Here is a 20,246-nt window from a genome sequence, read left to right on the forward strand (position 1 = left end):
TGATTGGTCGGGTAGCCGACCAGCTAGGCGACTATGGGGAGGCCTTTTTCTCCATGTAGGCTGAGAAAGGGCAGAGTGCGCATGACTGATTTGGTTGGCCCCAGGGGGCCTGAAGAAATCAAAAAACCTTCTTAGCGGTCCCACTGATACTTGGTCCTTTTAAACCAACAAAGAAGAAATTGGCACAGAAGCTGAAATATAAAAGAACATCTTTATTAACCTCAAATGAGTGAGACATAGCAAATGAATGAGGCAGTCTGAGGAGTACAGAAAACTGGGGCCTTATATATGCTTAGGGTTACACAGTCATCATAAGACCAAGGGGCAGTCCTGGCTCATGTAAGCATGCATGAATGACTAAGATGGGCATACAAGATGTGTTTGCTCAACAAAGTAGGAGGAGAGTTACTTCTCCATACGGCAGCAAAAATAGCCTGACAGTTATGCAAGAGAAGCAGGTGCATTCTACTAGCTAGGCCCTTCTGGGCATGTGCAAAGGTGGAAGATGCTAAATATAGTTTGTTTCTAGGCAGATTACAAGAGCAGTCAACACTGAGGGAGGACAGAGCGCATGGCGAGCACGTGGCAACACATGGCAAACTAAAATGGCTGCCAGAAATACAAAATGGCTTTCACAAAACAGATACGATAACTTCTAAATACAGGATGGCTTCTGCTAATGCTGACCCATTGCTGTCAATTTACAACAGGCCGACCAAACAGTCAGCGCCCTCAGCAGTGGGCCAGCCACTCCTCCCCTGCCCGCCCACCCTCAACTAAACACTTCTGCTTTCTTGCAGTGCGAGAAGCAGAAACATAAAATGGTAGTTTTATCATTTTATGTTACTGCTTCTTGCACTCAGAGAAAGCAGAGGGGCGACGCTTCTCCGCCCTAGTTGAGGAGCAGCCCCTGCATGAAAGGTGTAATGGTACATAGGGTGTGAGCAGGAGGTTTCCGGAGAGAGTGCATGTTTCAATATTATTGAAATGTATTTTGTTTCAAATAAGTGCTTCTGGTTTATGTATATACAGTAATGATTGTATCTGTCTAGCAACATGTACAAAGAATATTGGTGAAAGTAAAAACATCTTTGAATAAACTGATATTTTTCTATATGAAAAAATCATCAGAACTGTATGAGTTTTTGACTCACATGGTTCAGTTGCGACTTGTTAGCGCATAGATATAATCGATGAGTGACACCGTTGTTTTATAAAACAGTAAGGAAGTTGTTTTGTTACTGTCCCTGTCCCTGCATCTCTATTTTGTTACCAGGAGCCCAATTTTCTGTTTGATGCCTTTGTCTGTAGAGCCTGATTTCTTAGCAGGACACTTTCTACCAGATTACAGCACAGGGCACATTCCAGATTCATCAGTTCCTCTATCCTGCCAATGCTTTTGTAAATTCCTTTGTTTATCTGACTGCAGCTTTTTTCACACCGTACAAGCAGCTCACATGAACTCTGGATTTGAACTCAGGAAGGTTCTCTATCTTTGCAACCTTGTCTGTCTGTCATTCCTTCTTTCCTTGCCTTCGTTTCTGCAATTGTTTTCCTTTCCTTCTGAATTTCATTTTTTTCCTTTCGTTCCCAAAGGGAACATTCTGGCAGTCAATGCCAGACTGATTGGCTTTCTTAGGTCTGTGCTGTCCAAGACCTTTTGATTTTACTAAAATTAATTGTATAATTGTTAACTTTCAGGCAGATGTCGTCCGTTAGTCTGTCCGTGTGTCCTCCAATGTTTTCTTCCATCCATAGTGTCAGGCTACTTTGGCTATTGGCTGATTTCACTATAGTAGTTCTATCCAGTGGCTTTATTTTTTGACACTTTTCTTTTTTCTTTCTCTTTCCCCCGTTTTCTTTCCTCCATTTTGCTTTGTTATTTACTTTCCTTCCGTTCTTTTTATAGTTTCTTCTTTCACTTCTTTTTTCTTTGCTCTGTTTGTTGTTCCTTTTTTCCTCCTTTCTTTCGTTCCTTTTTTCTATTTTTCTTTTTTCCTTCTTTCTTTTTATTTGCTTCCTTATTCTTTTTCTTTCCTTTTTTCCTTCTTTCCTTCCTTCCTTCATTCTTTCTTTCCCAAAGGTAAGAGGCTGGCCGCCAACGCCAGACCGAGTGAATTTCTTAAGTCTGTGCTAGCCAAAACCTTTTTACTTTATTAAAATTATGTATGTTACATAGTTACCTTTTGGGGTTTTCAGTCAGACTTTGTCCATTAGTCTGTGGTTCTGTTATTCACTGTTTTCTTCCACCCACTCCAGCATGCATCAAGGGGCAATTTGTCAGCCTAATTACATCAGCCATTGGCTAATTTCACTACGAGTTTTGGCTTGCTGCCCTTCCACAAAGAGTGTACAAAAAAGGTGATGGTTTGAATTAATTGCAGCCACTGGTAATCATTCGGGGCACATCTCAATTGATCGTTATTTGACCCTGCTCCAATAGGAACAGTCTAGCATCAACTGCCAAGCCAGATCCTTCCTGAACTGGAACACTAGCAAGCCAGGACTGGTTTTGCCCTAGTTTTAGGTTCATCAGTCAGGTACAGCTTGGTTCTAGTGACACAGAGAGCACAGGACCTAAGTCTTGTTATACCCGTCCACATAGAGTGACACATTAAGTATACAAAATAGTAATTAGTGGAATGCTTGAAATGTTATCTGAGCCACTATTAATCACTCAGGCCGCATCGCGATCAATCTTTATTTTGTACACTATGCCACCTCAGTTTGGACTCAGCTATATGAAAATCAGTCTTGGCCCTGCTCTAATAAAAACAGTCCAGCCCGAACTGCCAAGCCAGGTCCTCCCTTAACCAGAACACAAGAAACCCGGGACCGGTTTTGCCCTAGTTATGGACTCTTCAGCCGGATGAAGCTTGGTCCAGTGACATTGTACAGGACAATCACAACTTTGCATACCCGTCCCACTTAGGATGACACAATAAGTATAAACAAGCATTTGCAATGCAATAGGTCTCGCAATTGCGAGATTTTGAGCTATTGGCATTGTAAATGACAATGCTTGTTATTTCTGTGTTTTTAAGCAATGAATACAAGGCATTGTCATTTACAATACCAATAAGTCAAAGTATCTAAAATGCAAGACCTATTGCTTTGCAAATGCTTGCATTATTGTAAAGTGCTATATATTTTTTTTAAATAATGGGAGATGTACAAAAATAAAATACCCAACCAAAATAATCAGAACAATGAGGTGGCAGTGGTTTTCCCACAATTATGTCTTTGATAATATTTTAACTGTCTATCAATGTCAGCTACTTACAAAAAACAAAATACATTGACTCAGCGCCCTTTTAAAAAAGGCTCTCCTCGGAAGCATAAGAACCAAGTGCGCAGCTACGTTCTGAATGCCTAGGAGTCTTTGCACACATTTAGCGGAAGCACCCAGGTACAGTATAATACCATAATCAAGGCGCGATGTCACCAGGGCATGCACCATGCTCTTCCTGGCTGCTGTAGGGAACACATCCAAGGTTCTTCGAAGGCCCCACAGGACTCCAAAACAAGCGCCTGCCACCAGCCTGGTATGATGCTCAAATGAGAGCTTGGTGTCCAACCATACCCCAAGATTCTTAGCCTGAGCTCAGGGAGTAGGGGTGGGCCCCAGACTCTGAGGCCACCACACCGATGACCACACCGATGGAGCTTTCACAAACACAAGCACCCGAGTCTTATTGCCATTCAACTTCAGGCAGTTATTGGCCATCCACAGTGCAAGTTCTTGCATGCATGCCACGAAGTTGGAGGCTACCGTATCCTGTGCCTGTGTAAGGGAAACCACCAGATGAGTGTCATCGGCATAGGACACAAGCATAATTCCAATTTTTTTCTGCAATCTCAGCTAAAGGAGTGACATGGAGATTGAACTGGGTCGGGCTCAGGGTGGATCCCTGAGGCACCCCCTGTTTAAATTTGTTAACTTTGGAATAAAAAGAGCCCTGCGCAACCTGAAAACTACGCTCCGACAAGAAAGATTCCACCGAGCGCATCGCACTGCCAGGCATACCACCTACCCTCAAACAGTGCAGCAAAGTATCGTGGGCAACAGCATCAAAGGTGGCACTTAAATCGAGCAGAATTAAGGCCACAGTATGTCCTGCATCTACACATTTCCTGATGGTTTCCGTAGCAAGTAGCAATGCCGATTCCATAAAATGGAGGGCCCAAAACCCAGACTGAGTGGAGCGAAGGAGATTTTATTTCCCGATGTGCGCAGTAAGTTGCGTGTTTACAACCTTCTCTACAACTTAAGCGAAGTAGGGAAACAAGGAAATAGGACGCAGGTCATCAAGTTGGTCTGGGCTAATGTGGGGTTTCTTAGGTAGTGGAAGGACCACCGCTTCCTTCCATCTTGCTGGCACAGTTCCTGACCGAAAGTATAACTCCAAGAGGTGTCTAATAATAGGCTCCAGAGTTTCAATACTGCCTCTAAGCACCTTAGGGGAGGCAAGGTCCCTAGGAGAGCCTGAGTTAACACTAATACTTATTTTTGTTAAGATCTCAGGGGGGGGCAGTAAATGTATCAATGCACACTATCCCAGGAGCTGGACCCACTTCTCCGGAGGTCCACTGGCCAGCTCGAGCAGAGGCCGGAAAGGTGGCATAGATCTTCTCCACTTTATCTGCAAAAAAATCCGCCACACAGTTGCATGCCTCCTCCGAGCTAACCACTGGGGCTGCCGTTTTTACTAGGGAAGATATTTCTTTGTAGACCCTAAACAGTTCCTTCGCTGAATTTTCAGCCACCCCAATTCTATCCTTATAGTAGAATGTCTTAGCCCTTCTGATAAGCCCATGATAGTGCTTCAGAGTGATTTTATACTCCCTCTTCACCTGGGCAGAGAGATCTCTCCTCCATCGCCTTTCTAGGCATTTACAATCTGCTTTAGCAGTTCTCAAGGCGGTGGTATACCATGGGGCAGATTTTTGAACTCGTCCCCCCACTGTTGATGGCCAGGGAGCGGTGGTATCCAGAGCCTCCATAATACGCCTATCCAATATTTTGCATGCACCTTAAGCATCTGAGCCCCCAGACAGCCCACCCTGAGGGAGGGCATTATTTAACTTCTCCTGCGAGAAGCCAACCCATTTCCTGTGTGCTATTTTCAGCTTGGGTTTCTCCTGTACCTTCAACTAACCCGGGCAGTCCCACTGCAAAAGGAACCAGGAAGTGATCAGACCATGGAACAGGAAGTGGAGGCTTCACAGCTATAGCACCCCAGTTAGCAAAGATACGGCCCAGTTAATGACCCAATTGGTGAGTGGGAGAATCAGATTTTAACGTAAGCTGTAGAGTAGCCATTTCCTGGCATAACTCTCAAGCTCCCCACATTCGTTGAAACATCAAAATGCAGATTTTGTGTTTAAATACATGTTATCGTCATTGCAGACAGGAGTAGACACAAGGCCCCCACTAACTACATCAGCCTCCAGCCCTGGCTCCTGACCCCATCCAAATCCTGTTCTCCAAACCCCAGGCAGGCCCCGTCGGGCAGCAGCCCATGGCCGTCCCCTTTCCAGCTGGCATGGGGGCCTTGGTAAACACAATAAAAAGTGTTTGATCTGCCGAGGAGGGGCAATAAAAAGGAGCCATCCGTCTCCTGCTTTCTCCACATCGGTAATAAAAGTACATTTAGAGTCAGCACTGAGGCAACAATGACATGGTGCGCACAGTGAGGGATTGCCGCACCCTCCTTTCGGCACAGCTTGAGTTATTACCGTAACTTGGCAGAATTTGTAGGGTTTAGGAGATAAGTTGTAACGACCCATTGGGGTGGGGGGGAACGTCAATCACCCCAAACTGCTTCCAGAAACGAAATTACATCTGCATTTGAATTAGAAGCATTATTTGCCCATTTAATTCAGAGTGAACATTTTCCTTCTGAAGATAGAATAAATTACAAAATGAGAGAGTTCTTAATTTACTGATTATAAATCACGGGGAATAATTCAGCTTCTCTACCTTAAGGCCAATTACATTATCCTAAGCGACATTTTATCTCACAACCTTCGGAGCGGGCTGCGGATGGGGGCCTATCACACAAATCAGTGTGGAGAGAGGAGAGATATATCTCCGCTCTGAGCACCCGGGCGTGGAATCAGAAGAGCTGTTCCTCCATCCGGGAGCAGCCCGACAGCCAGCATCCCTGTGCCCACCAGCTGATGCCCCAATACCACCGTGGCACTGCCACAGCCATCCACAAAAGACAAGTTTTGTAAAGACGATGTTGAAACTATTACAAGCTATCCTACAGCAGCCAAAGGGGCTGAGACACCTCAACCAGCAGAGCTATCCCCTCAAGTCAATGAAGGATGTGATATTGCAGTTGCCATTAAAAGCTAACCCACCAGTGGCCCAAGAAGCGGCCGCCATGGCAATTAAAAACAAGTAGTCCTTAAACAAAAGTGACAAAGCCCTACAGCAAAATAAAACTGTAGCTGGTCGGTGCTGCTTCCGATAAAAATGGAAGTGATGCATTGTTCCAGCAACCAATAGGGACGCCGGAAGTAACAGTGTCGCATAAATAAGCCAATTGCAAGAACCAGGACAGCAGCAGGCGGGATTACTCTCGCTATACAGATTACTGTATGTCTCGGAGAGACAGCGCATGCACGCTGCCTACGAGAGACCCAAAAACAGTGTTAAATTAAATACTTGAATTAATCTCAGCCACTGGTAATCACTCACACTTCTTCCTAATCCAGGCATTTAGGTCTTAATATGTATTAGTGTCTTCTTCTGCTGAGCGGCAATTATTGAATTCAATGTAAAGTTTGTATAGTTCATGCAGAATGATGTCTGGAATTTTAATGTTTTTAGGAGTTTTTCATATTTCTTTATTTACTTTTCTTATATTTACTTGGCCTACATCTTGCATTCTTTATGTGAGAGTTGTTCGCATGCATCCTAACAGGAACAGGAACAGGAACTCATTGCAGTTGTACTGTTGAAAAAGAAGTCCCAGTGGGCACGGTAACACAGATCTTAAAAATAGGATTTGTCAGGAACGGGCATTCAAATGCCTATTGTCTTTTGGTGTGGTGAGAGTCTAGCAACATGCGGATGTGTATGTCATCAGGGTTTTCATGTATGAACTAAGCGGTCAATTCTAGAGTATGATTTTTAAAGACCAACAGACTTACATGGTCATATTTAGAGTGAGGTGTTCAGTCTTCTAGGTTATGCCAAAGAGAAAGGGCCTCTTTTAGAGGGTTAATGTACATTGATCAAATGTTTTGCTCCTTGTGTTCATTATCAGCTTTACCCATATATTTTTCTGATTATTTTGCCATGATCTTTAACACTACTGTGCTAGTCTGATGGTAACCAGTAGATCCAATAGATCTATTTGAATTATGCGTTTTAGATTTAGTATCACCAAGGTGGTTTTCTCATAGGTGTAAAATATTGCCCTTCTGCTTTCTTATATTGTACCATATTTGTTGTTGCTTTATATGTTGGTGTAATCCTTCGAAAGTCAAAGAGATGAGCTGAGCAGCATTTTAGGTCAGTCCACTCACTTCCATGTAATGTAGTTTATCCTATTTTTGTGGCTTGATGGAAACATTGTGTTCACCTGTCACTTGTCTTTCTTTTAGCTGTAGCTTGACTGAATGTTCCATTTTTGCAGGCTTATGGTAAAAATATAGAGGTGTGATAATGAACAGAGTTGCCACAGCAGGGATGGGAAGGTGGAGGGAAAGATGGCCCTTCAGGGTAATGGTTTGAAACATACAGTGGGGTTCCACCTTTAACACCAGTGAGGACGAACTCGCTGAAGCAGGTCAGGGCCAAGAGACTCCAAACATTTGCACATCTGAGGATCTTTGTACTGTCTGGGGATCTAAGTGCTATGGAAGAAAGCAGATCTCCACAATCACAAAGTTCCTTTGTATTGCTTTTCATGTTTTCTAGTGCCATTCTGTTACCCCTCCTGCTCTTATTGTCAATGTGTGTTCTTTTTTATTATTTAGCTGACCAGATGTAATTTCGTTTTCTTGATGCATTGTCATCTTCATGCAAGGGTTCACAGTCTCCAGCTTTCATCAGCCCAAGATCTAAACAGGCTTTTCATGATGCCTTAATCCAGAGGTTGTTGGACCAGCTGCAGTTTATTAACTTTGTCCTCCGGCTCGTGTTTAAAGCTTTGCCCCCTGAATACATACCAGACTTTGGATTAGCCCCAGCTTCACAGTCTCATTTGCTGTTTTCTTTCATATGTGTTTCGTTAGTGATAGTCTGTAATCTGTGTCTCCATGACACCCCAAGCTACCATGCTATTGTCTGCCCCCATGGTAAATATTGTCCCATATATTCCATATTCATGAAGCAATCCTAGAAGGTTTCTTATTTGTCCATTTCTTCCTTGGGAGCAAAATAAGGAGTAACTTGCACCACACTGGATTAATTGTCAGCTCGTATTCAGAGTATTTAAATGTCTATATCCTATTTTAAATGCTCGAACAGTACTATATTACTAGTATCACCAGTTTACATTACATTTAACAGTCAAATGGCTCCCAGTCAAGCTGCAGACTATGGGAGAAACAGCAGAGCAGGTATCTCAGGTGAAACTCCTCACATCCAACCCTCTGAACACAAACTAAATATATGTATAATCCTTGTATGAGGTCGCAATTTCTTAGTTCTTAAAGTGTTACATTAGGCAAATGGTTGCATCACTGATTGAATATAGGTCATTGAGTGTACCCTGTGAAAAATGTGGGAGAAATGTTCTCAGACTGTACACCAACTTTGCATCACAAAAGTGACTGCAACTCGGAGCAAACACAGGTGTTAGGATTTATTTTCTATCGCAAACCTGGAATTACGTGGGAAAGGTGGGTTAAAGTACTTTGCCTCAAGTGGACATTCCATGGGTAGACACGACTTTACGCCAAAAATGTTGCCTTTTTGAGCCCCGCATACGGCTTAAAAAAAGTTTTCTTTTCCCAAAACTATTATAATTTTGCATTTCTGTTGCACTCTATAACACACATATATAGTGGGGAAAGTTTTGAACTACATCAAAGCATAGTTTCTGTAGTGGAATGATGCCCCATTTGTGTCACTTTTAAGTACATATCCCTTGTACAAGGGTGAAACAGACACCTCTGCAGCCCCCATGGTGCAGGGGGGGGCAGTTTTCTATGCATAAATGGGGGAGGCTCAGCTTGGCAGCTTGAGTATATGGGTATTGCTAGGGGCCCCCTCAAAATCCCTTGCAGGGGTCACCCAATGTTTCCCTAAGTCACTGCCACTTTAGTGTACAATATTTATCCGCATGGACATTATCTATGCCAGGTTTTCAGGACAACCTCTGACTAGGTCATTGATTCCATCTAGACTCGTTGGGGCAGATTTACAAGTCCCTTGCGCCACTTTTGCGTCTCTTCCCCCATGTTAAAAGTGACGCAAAATTGGTGCAAAGGGCTTGTAAATATGCCCCGTTATATGTTAATGTATTTCATGTGGATACCCTAACATATTTATTTTGCATGGCTATCCATATCTTTTATATACTTCACCTTCTTGAACTTACTTTGGGCACCCAAATTGTACAATAAGCACAGGGTCTCTGAGCTGATTTTGGGATGGAAAGGTGAAAGCCATTGAGGCTTTTCCGCCTGTAGTTTGTTGTGTAATAAGTACTATAATCTTACAGAGGCACTAAGCAACTTCGAGAATAACTTTACAGATAACTATAGAGAAGCTTCAATAGGAACCAAGCATCTGTTCATCTGCTCTCACTTTGGAACTTAGCAGCTCTCAGCATAACTTTACAGGAACAAAGCATCTCCAATACCTGATTTCCAACTAAGGATTAAAGGGGCCATTAATAATAACAAATAAATAATTCTTGATGTGTGTGTTATTGTTTGTTCCTATACAGTCTTATCATTCTTGCCATCCCTATTTGGCCTTTTTGTCCTAGAATGTAAATATCCCACTAGTAAGCAAATACAGTTCCCAGCTCAGTAAAGTATGTCCATGGATTTATGGGACTTGCCTAAGAATGTTACTGGTACCCATAAAAGAGCTGGACATGGGATCAGTGGTGCCTCTACAATACAGACAGAGTGCTAACTGAACCTGGTCAGGGCATGGCGCCTCTTAATAGGGGGAGACTGCAAAGTGACAGCAGTATTACACTCGTAGACAGAAAACAGCTCCATCACGCTGTGAGTCTCTGCAAGAGCCGATGTACACGACACTCTCTCCATCTGCAGTAGTCCAAACTCAATTTGTTGTTAGCAGGTTTCATTTGTAGTTTATTCTGCTAGTAAGACATGCTATCTTACTGACACTCTCCTCTTTCTCCATCCAGACTCCTCATGGGCGCATGACCTCGGCACAGAGTTTGTCACCGGCTTCATGCAGAACACAAACTCCACAGCTGGAGAGAATAATCTGAAACTGATCATCACCGCCTTCTCCGGCCCAACGTCCGTCAACATCAGCATCACCAGCAGCTCCAAACAGTGGACTGTCTCATTGGCTGAGGGAGAAACTCGTGCAGTGACCATCCCTCAAAGCTCTGAAATGACTGGGAGCGCCCGCTTTCCATCCAGCGTCCTCATCACCAGCGACAAAGACATCGCCGTGGTGTCTGTGAGCGAGAAACCCCAGTCTGCAGGATCCGCGGCCCTTCTGCCCGTGTCGAGACTTGGCACTCAGTACTATGTGGTGACGCCAACACGGAGCTGTTCGTACAAGCAGTTCTCAGTAATAAACCACAGATTTCGAAACAAGGTGACCATCACCTTTACGAAGCATATTTCCTTCACTGAGGAGATGTTTGTTGCTAAAAAGAAGCTTGAAATCACGCTGGAGCCTTACCAGGCACTGCAGCTGCAGAGTGACGAAGACTTGACAGGCACGAGGGTTGTCTCGGGGAAGCCCGTTGCCGTGCTTAGTGGCTACACTTGTCTGGGGCAGGACAGCATGTGTGATCATGTCTATGAACAGCTTCTGCCTGTTTCACGTTGGAAAAAATCCTTCCTGGTCCCCCCTATGGTTGCCCGGTCCAAGTCTGACAGTGTATATATCATGGCTGGCAAAACAAACACAAAACTGCGTTACGTCTCTGGCCCCGTTAAGTACAACACACAATTGGAACGTGGGGAGCTTTTGGAGATAATAGTGAAACCCTTGACTCCAGTTTTCGTCTCCGCTACTGAGCCCATCCAGGTCCTGTACTATCACAGTGGCGGGATCAGTCAGTCTCAGCAACCTGGTGCCTTTTTCATCAGTATTTTGGGCACCCCTGAATTCTGCAAATTCTACCACGTCTTCGGTCTTTCGAACTTTGAAAACAAAGCAGTCATCGTGGCCAATACCTCATCCTCAGGAGGAGTCACCTTAGATGAGCAGCCCCTCTCTAATATCCAGTGGAGGAAGAGCCCAGGAACAGAATACTCATGGGCAGTGGTTGACTTTGACACAGCCCGTAACTCACACACACTGATGCATCCTGATGCAGCTTTTGGAGTCCTAAACATCGGCGTTGTCAATCAGCGTGCATTTGGGTCTTATGCGATGTGTACTGAAGGTATGTATTAGCAGTAGGTAAAAAGGAAAGTTGCATAAACAAACTCATCTTTTCCTGTTTTTTGTGTGTTTTTTTGTATGTGTTTAACTCTAGAATCAACTCATGCTAGGCAGGGGCGGCTCTAGGCTCATGGTGGCCCTGGGCAGGGGCCCCGGAAGAGGGGGTCCCGGCGGGGCAGAGCGGGAGGCCAGTGAAGAGGGTGGGGTCAGGGTGTTTTGAAGTGCAACAGAGTCGGAGGCCGCCAAATCCCTGCCAGTGGCCACCACCCAAATATGTATCCATCCTCAGAGGATTATTATATTAAGGATATATATTGGCATGGTGGCCCCTGGGGTTTGGTGGTCCTATGCAGGTGCACAGCTTGCAGATGCCCAAGGCCGCCCCTGTGCCAGGTGATGGCTTGCCGAAGGCATCCCCTGAAAGACCCCACAGGACCTCGCCAAAGAGCCTACGTCAGTGACACATATTTCCCAAGTGAAATTCCAAGGCCAAATAGTTATTGGTACAAGTTATGCAGTCGGTAAACAAGAAAGGGTTCCTGAGCCACTTCATCTGCCCATACTTTGTAGTAAGGCATTAGTGAATATTATCTGAATCGACTTTCGACTAAATATGCCAATACGGTCGCTCTCATCATAGATGTAAAATCTGGAGAAAACATGAATGCTCTGTTTAACAGAAAGACAGCCTTCCTTTATTACTAGTCACTGATCACACACACACATCAATATATTTACAAGTGCATGTATTATTTCCTCTTGAGTCCCTTTACGACGCGTGTTACTAACAGAAGAAACGCTTGCCGATGTCGTCTTTCTTAACCATGTCAAACGTGTGAACATTAGAAGACATAAAAGAGCCACTTTTAAGACCCTGGACATAGGAAATCAGTTAATGGTTCAAGCTCAGCAGGGAAACCCCTAATAGAGCCAGCACACAGGGCTCTATAAGCAGCATATCATGTTCTGAGTGATAATCAAGCTAATGGGTGCTTGGACGAGAAGGTGCTCAGAAGTTTTTAAAAATGTTGATTTTGAGCTTCTTTCCAAATGATAGTCCTTTTTTGCTCTTTTCGACATCTAACAGGAAGTGGTAAAATGACGCAATCAATATTCTCTCGCCTTTCCTGCACAAACATCTGGGTTGTTCAAAGTAGACTGGGGGTGCAGAGGTAGGGCGCGAAGCTCTTGTAGGATTTTATACTGAGGGAAGGCAGGAATCTGAGTGATGCTTGATCTCTGTGCTGCATTCATGGATTTTGATAACCACATGGAGCATGCTGCCAGCATCTCCTCGACTGCCCTTCATATCTTACCGAAAAGGACTACCCACGTGACTACCCAGGCGGTTCTGTGTTGGGGTGTGTCTCTCGTGGTGAAGTCCCTGCGCAAACTGGTGTAAGCCTCTTCTATTTGCCAAGTTTTGACTGGCAATGCAGAAGCAAATATTGAGTTCTAATCTCTTTTGCTTTGCCCACAATGCATCTTTGGATGCATGCCAACTAGATTGCCCTCAATAAAGCTTGAACAGAGCTAATGTTGGTTAGTACCATGACCACCGTCGAAAGGTTTAGCTCTCTTGATAAATTGGTGGATAATAGGGAATATGACCATTGCTTTCTTGGGTAGGGTTAACACCCTTGGGGTCGTTTTAGAAATTGAGTTGAGCCTGGAAGGTTATGGTGAACTCCTTGACAAGACCTCTAGTTTCTCAATTAACTACTGGCCAAGTTACTTACCTAAAATGAAGTAAGCCACCAGTGTGTGAGCAATAGAGCAATCACAACTCACGTGCTCTGGAATTTTCAATATTAGCGAAGCTCGGTCGCTTTAGTGTGTCGTCTGTGTTGGTTTCCATGCCGGTGGTCTAGCTCAGTGGGAATCTAGGGTGAGCCAACATACACCTTGCAACATATTGATTTCCCCCACACAAGGTTCATTTGAGTCTGTCCTCTTTTAGAAGAAGTGTTATTGGAGGCAAACTTTTCCCGGTTTTGGAGTACGGTGGTATAGTTATCTTAATGTCCCTAGGACATCTGATAGTGTCACCTAGTTTAGGAAGAGTATGGATACCTGAAGGCCAGATGCACTTGAAAAATACCGGTCCCTTGGCTGTGTCAGTAAATAAAAGATGCTGACAAACCATGACAATCGGTGTTAAAAAAAGAACCCGCTGTAAAATCAGTACAATATCACCAAAGAAACACAATACCGTGTTCAGGGGTCCAACGCGCATAAAATGGAGACATGGATTACCAGATTTGTCGTAGGTGAGGGTCAGAGTGGGATTTCAAGGCAGAATGCTTCTGTTTCTTCTTAGTAAGGCTGCATTGACTTTTGACTGGCTTGAGGTGACATTTTACTTGAAAAAAAGATGTATGTATAGATACGAACAATAAACTTGCCTGTATATTTTAAGCTTCTGTGCATGTGTTCAAATAGGGTGAATCGTGTCTATTTAAAGTGTTAACACTTCCTGTACAGAGGTGGGGCTGTTCAAGGCGGGTCCTGTTAAACTTTACACTTAAATGGTGCATACAGGGCAAGAGGGGGGATAGTGCTATGGAGTAAATAACATTTATACAAGATTGCATAAATTGCTCACGGAGGTGGGATTGCCTGTCTCGTTATCTGAGGCACTCAAGACCGGAAGTGCATAGGACTACATTTCCATGTCAAGCAATCTCTGGGGAGTGCGGTCTGTGTGACCCACTGTGTCAGAATTCCAACATAGTAAAGCCTTGCACCAAAAGTTACAATGAAACAAATGCTGAATTTGCCTGTCAGACTTTGCTAATGCCTCATCATGTCACTCTTTCCAACAGTGTACAAGAAGCCAACATGCACAAGTATTACCTGCAAAGCTGATGAAGTGTGCAAAATGATTAATGAAAAGCCGGCCTGTATAAAAATAGGGGATGCCTCCTGCATAGCCTGGGGAATTCCTCATTACATCACTTTTGATGGCCGAGCCTTCGACTTCGAGAGTACCTGTTCGTACACTATGGTCAAGAATTGCGGACCCAATAATACACTCCCTATCTTCAATGTCCAGGTCAAGACCGAGAACAAAGGCTCACCTCAAATTTCCTACATCAGCATGGTAACAGTCCATACACTTGAATACACCATAGCAATGGTCCGCTCTGAATACGGACTAGCCCGGGTAAGTTTCAAGGAAACTCACTTCCATACTTCCGCCTCTTTTTTCTGTATTTGAGTGAGTGTGGCATGATTTCAGTCAACAGCAACCAAATGGCGGACACATAGAGTTACAAAGCCAGGCAGATTGCATTGGCTTCTTCAAGACCAGGGGCCTCATTTATGAAAAGTGACGCATCGCTGCGTGAAAACAGCGATGCGTCACTTTTCACTGTGCCCTCCTTGCGACACCAATGATGTGTCATATTTACAGTATGACGCATCATGGCGCAAGTAGTTACGGATACGTCAGTATTTCTGACGTATCTGTATGGCGCAAAAGTGACGCATTGCTGGAGTGTGTCACAAAAGTGACGCAACACCAGCAATGTGTCCCTGCGTCAGTCTTACGCCTGCTGTGAGGCAGGCGTAAGAAATTGACGCATTTGTGTCCTAGAAGTGGCGCAGTGAAATCTTATAGATTTCACTGCGTGAATTCTGTGACCCTTTCTTGCATCAGAACGTCCCCCCTGCATACACATACCTGGCATAGGTATAATGTCGCGCAGGGGCTTACAAAGCGACACATCTACCTAGATGTGTCACTTTGTAAATATGGTGCAACAAGGCACATTTTTTGCGCTGCTGGTGCGTCACAAAACGTGACGCACCGGCGGCGTGAAAGTGACACACGGCCTCATAAATGAGGCCCTAGGTACTTTGGCGTAAGTCTTTGCTTCAGGAAATGGGAGAAAGTCCACGGTTGCAGTGAGTGTGGTAAGTGATTTTTTGAACCAACAAATCTAAGACTTGCCATGCTTTGGTTTAGGGTCAGGATTCAACCTCATAATTGCATGTACGCTAGACCAAAGCCTACTTGGTTACACTGATAAAGCACAGGCAGTTTACTGAGTGTAAGATGGAATTTAGTGAATCATTAATCAGGATTACTCATAAGAAAATGGACGTGCAAAATTGAAAATGTGCACCTGAAGTGATTATAAGCTGATTTTAAGAGGTACATTACCTCTTTTATAAGGGGTACAACAGGGTAAATGGCTCTCCTTCCTAGGCATTTTATGCGTGTCGAGCCCTTATATACGTTCCCTACGAATCTAGGATGAAATTGATCTCCCTTCCATCTGAGAGGTGTCAACGGAATCCGAGATGGAGGGCAAAGGTTTTGATGCATGTAACAGTAGCGCTCAAACCTTTAAAAATGGCAGCTCGGGGACAACAATTTAGACTAAGCCTATAGGCATCTGCTTCAATTGACTGGGTACTCGGTGCTTTGGTGTCACTGCAAACAAAAACGTCTTCTATTCACTTATCACTTAGCAATGTCATAATCTAACCCTTCCATATAGTACAGTTGCCCATCTGCCTTCGCCTCTTCTTCCAGGCTCCTCTTTCTCACACTGTAATCCTCGTTTTTCACATCTAAATTCTCTAATATGCCTTACACATTTCCCTCACCAGCTAACTCTTTTTGCCTCTTGATTCACCATCACTACTCTGGGAATATTCTTTGCCCTCCTCAGTCCCAGCTGCTCAGAGTTCCACCTGCCCCAGGGACCGGATGTACACTCTTACTAACCTAGGGAGGAACCTCCTGCATCTGCCTTTAATCCTTTATCAACACCCCCAGTGCAAACGGTGTATCCCTTGTTACTGTCTTATCTAGACTCTCTTTCAATTCATCTCTTACGTCTGGGCTATTTCCTCCTTCTTTTAAAAGTCACCATTCTTCCATCACATGAAAAGATATATTTTTATCCTTATGAGCTCGCTTATTGCGGGCTATGGCCCACATGCATCAATGTCGTCTTTTGCGATTTCTAAATTGCGATAAATAGCGATTCGCAATTTAGAAATCGCAAAAGGCTATGCATGATTATTTTTTTAATTTTTATGCAATTCGGTAGGAATCGCTATTTTTACGGAATCGCATAAAAAATGCGATTTCCAAATTGCGATTTCGCAATTCCCATTCATTCCTATGGGCCAAAAGGCCCATAGGAATGAATGGGAATTGCGAATTCGCAATTTGAAAATCGCAAATCCTGATTGCATTTCAAGGGTGGGGAGGGGGTTTCAAATGAACCCCCCCTGCACCCATGAAATGTTGTTTTCGCATCATGTTGCACACACACATGTCCTAAGGACATGTGTGTCCGTAACATGAATGTTTAAAAAATGCTTTTTCAGCGTTATTTTTACTTTTTGCAAATTTACTGAGTAGTTCAACTACTCGGTAAATTTATCCCTCTAATTGCGAATTCGCAATTTAAAAAGTATTCATGCATTGCTTTTAAGAAATCGCAAATTTGCAATTTCTTAGAAGCAATCGCAATTTTAGAAATCGCAAAAATGTTGCGATTTCTAAAATTGCTTGATGCATCTCAAAAAGCATTTTTGGAATCGCAAACGGTCGATTTTAAGGAATCGCACCGTTTGCGACTCCAAAAATGCTTGATGCATGTGGGCCTATCTCTTTGATGGCTTTTCTTTAAAAACTTCTGGAACACATTCTTTTCTTTCTATTATTTTCTTGTCCTCACTATTCTCCTTTTCAATTATTCCCTGAGTCTGTACCAGTCTCTGTCTTCAAAACTCTGCTCTACACAGGTTCTTATAAACAATCCTCTATTCTCATTCTTCCTGACCCCTCTGCTGCTTTTGCCAAGGTGAATTATTCGATCCTTATTCATTCTCTCTCTAAACTTGAGATTTCTGGCAATATTCTAAATCTATTTATGTTTATCTAGTCGGCACTGCTCTGCAGGCTTTTACCATGCAGTAACTATATTTTTTCTAAGGGTGGGCGGGCAGCTACGCCTCGTGCACGGAGTGTGCGTAGTGCCGGCTTTGACGCATTTTGCGTAGCAGGCGTAGAATTCGGCACTACGCACGCTCCGCAGACGGTGCGTAGCTGGCCGCCACCCGCCTCCCTCCGGCCCTCCCTAAATACTTTAATTTAAATGTTAGAAAGAATTAAAAGGCACTTACCTTGCCCGCCGCTGCCCGCCGCGTCCCCGGGGCTCCCTCTCTTCATCGCTGCCGTCTTGGGTACTAATGCGCATGCGCGGGCGGCCGCGCATGCGCATTTCTCACGAGAAATGCGCATGCGCGGCCGCCCACGCATGCGCATTAGTACCCAAGACGGCGGCGATGAAGAGAGGGAGCCCCGGAGACGCGGCGGGCATCAGCGGGCAAGGTAAGTGCCTTTTAATTTTTTCTAACATTTAAATTAAAGTATTTAGGGAGGGCGGGAGGGAGGGAGGCCTGCAGTCCGTAGTGGGGCTACGCGGAGTGCGGAGGTGGGCGTAGTTTCTCGCCCACTTCATGTAGCTCCGCGAAGCCCCACTACGCCCAGGCCTAATTTTTTCGAGATTTTCCCAGATTTTCTCTAATATGTAACTTGTGCACGTTTGTGAAAATTACTTTTAAATGATGTAAAAATCGTTTTATGTGTCATTTTTAAGTTTATCCGTTTAACAGTTTTCACCCAGTATCACAACCAAAAGACCCCCTTTGTAGTGGTCACTGGTCAGGCTTGCTTGCTGCACTCCCTAATCATGGTATGGGGGCTAGTCTGTCAACATTTGCCAAGGCTGCTTTGAGTACCCAGTCCAGCCCTGTTTAAAAATTCAGGGGCATATTAGCAAGGCGGCGCTATGAAATGCTTGCCGCTTTTGCGTCCGTTTACGGGCGCAATGCGGCAATAATTTAATCGCCTTATCAGGAAAGACACTCTCTCGCGTGTTTTGCTGATTTAACATCCCTTAAAACAACGCCCAGCTTTGCATCTCTAATGAGATGCAAAGTGGGCGTTCCGTGCAAAAATAACTGGAGAAATGTCGCTAAGCGACATTTCTCCAATCATCAAGCTGCACGCAAACAAGCAGAGCGATAAGAAAAGTAGCGCTAACCACTGTTATCGCTACTTTCCTTACGCCGTCTTATAATCTGATTTACCCATGTAATCCAATGGGAGGTGGATTACATGGCTAAAACCACCCTGCTCTATCAGCAAGGTATCGCTGGTCCCAGTGCGATTACGCTGGATTTCCAGCGATAATCACACTGTTTTCCAGCTAACGCATGGATTTCCATTGCTTGGGAGATAAGCATTGCTGATAGCACGATATCTTCGTGATAGAATCCAGCGTTAGCCTGCGATAATTATCCTTGCGCTAAAAGCGCTAAGCGATAATTATCGCAGGCCCTCGCTAATATGCCCCGAAGTTGCTCTTGGTCAAAAAGGCAGCCTCTCTTTTTTTACAGATGGAGGTGTCGTTGAGGCACTTTGAACTAGAACGAAATTGGTGCTCTCCAGAATGACAAACTCTGAGGCATATTAGCAACAAAGAGCGATAATTATCGCTAAATGCGCTTAGCACATTTTTTTTTATCGCCACCTATCGCCAGATATTATCGCAGAGATAATGTGCTATTAGCAACGTTTATCTCTAAAGCGATAAAATATCCGGCGATAGCGGCTCAATACGTGAATATTGCCTGAAAGCCAGCGATATTTAAGCATTATCGCTAATGGGGACTTAATCTGAATATCCACCTCCCATTGGATATACAGGTTAAGTCATGGTCTGAGCAGGTGTTAGGTTCTAGCAATATTCGATCTTATCGCAAATTTTTTAATCGCTTCGCCTGCCTTGCTAATAGGCAATATCTGTATTAGCGACTGCTTTCAGTCGCTAAAAGGTTGGGTACGCCCTCTTTGCATGTCATTAGCGATAAATATCGCTAACATGTGAAGCGGGCCCCAAACCTGTAGCTATCGCCTATAAGCTGTCGCTAACTGCTGTTATTGACAGCTTGGTAATAAGGCGATAAAAATATCGCCGCTTTAGTGGGAAAAAGTCCCACTAAAGCGGCGATATCACCCTTGCTAATATGCCCCCCTGAGTGATATTGTAAAAAAAAAATTATATTGGCTAGAAATTATAACAGAGAATTGTTGTCGCCGAAAAGAACCATTTTCTTTCTCTTACTGGGCTTCTACTGACATCTAATGGCTATAAAAAACTGCACCAGCGATGTTGGCCCATGGTTATGGTTTAGACACAGTTTCATCGGCTGAAGTCCTTAAGCTTTCACAAAATGAATACGGGCTCCCGGTTTTATGGTCTTTATTATTTTGCCATTTCCGTCTGTATTTATCCATATTTATTTTTGAGGCATTTTTTCTGTATTTATCCACATTTATTTTTGCCACAAGCAAAAGACTACGCTACAGCTGGTATTTTTCCACATTTATTTAAATTGACAATGCACACATGCGCTCGGTTGTTATTGGTCAACACTATACATTCATCTGAAAACTTTGCCATTTGCAGAATGTCCCAAATATGCTTAAAAGTGCTATCACATGCTATTTGTCTCAGAGCCTTGCAGTTTCTGTCAACGGCGGAGTGCCACATCCTCTCCCCCACTGAACACCATACTGCCCCACTGAGAGAAACTCACACTGCCTTCAGCTGCAACTCAATTGTGCCCCACCAGCGCTAAA

At 44.0% G+C, this 20,246-nt stretch overlaps 1 protein-coding gene across 1 annotated transcript in view; it reads left to right on the forward strand.

Moving 5' to 3' along the window:
* LOC147701261 (IgGFc-binding protein-like) overlaps nucleotides 1-20,246 on the forward strand; it is a 217,263-nt gene that overhangs the window by 63,113 nt on the left and 133,904 nt on the right. Inside the window, exons 8-9 of the mRNA XM_086929327.1 lie at nucleotides 10,350-11,573; nucleotides 14,398-14,738. Of these exons, the coding sequence (XP_086785453.1) occupies nucleotides 10,350-11,573; nucleotides 14,398-14,738 (1,565 nt within the window). The remainder of the gene's footprint in view (nucleotides 1-10,349; nucleotides 11,574-14,397; nucleotides 14,739-20,246) is intronic.

Source organism: Lissotriton vulgaris, chromosome 7 (assembly GCF_964263255.1).
Source record: "Lissotriton vulgaris chromosome 7, aLisVul1.2, whole genome shotgun sequence".
Taxonomy (NCBI): Eukaryota; Metazoa; Chordata; class Amphibia; order Caudata; family Salamandridae; genus Lissotriton; species Lissotriton vulgaris.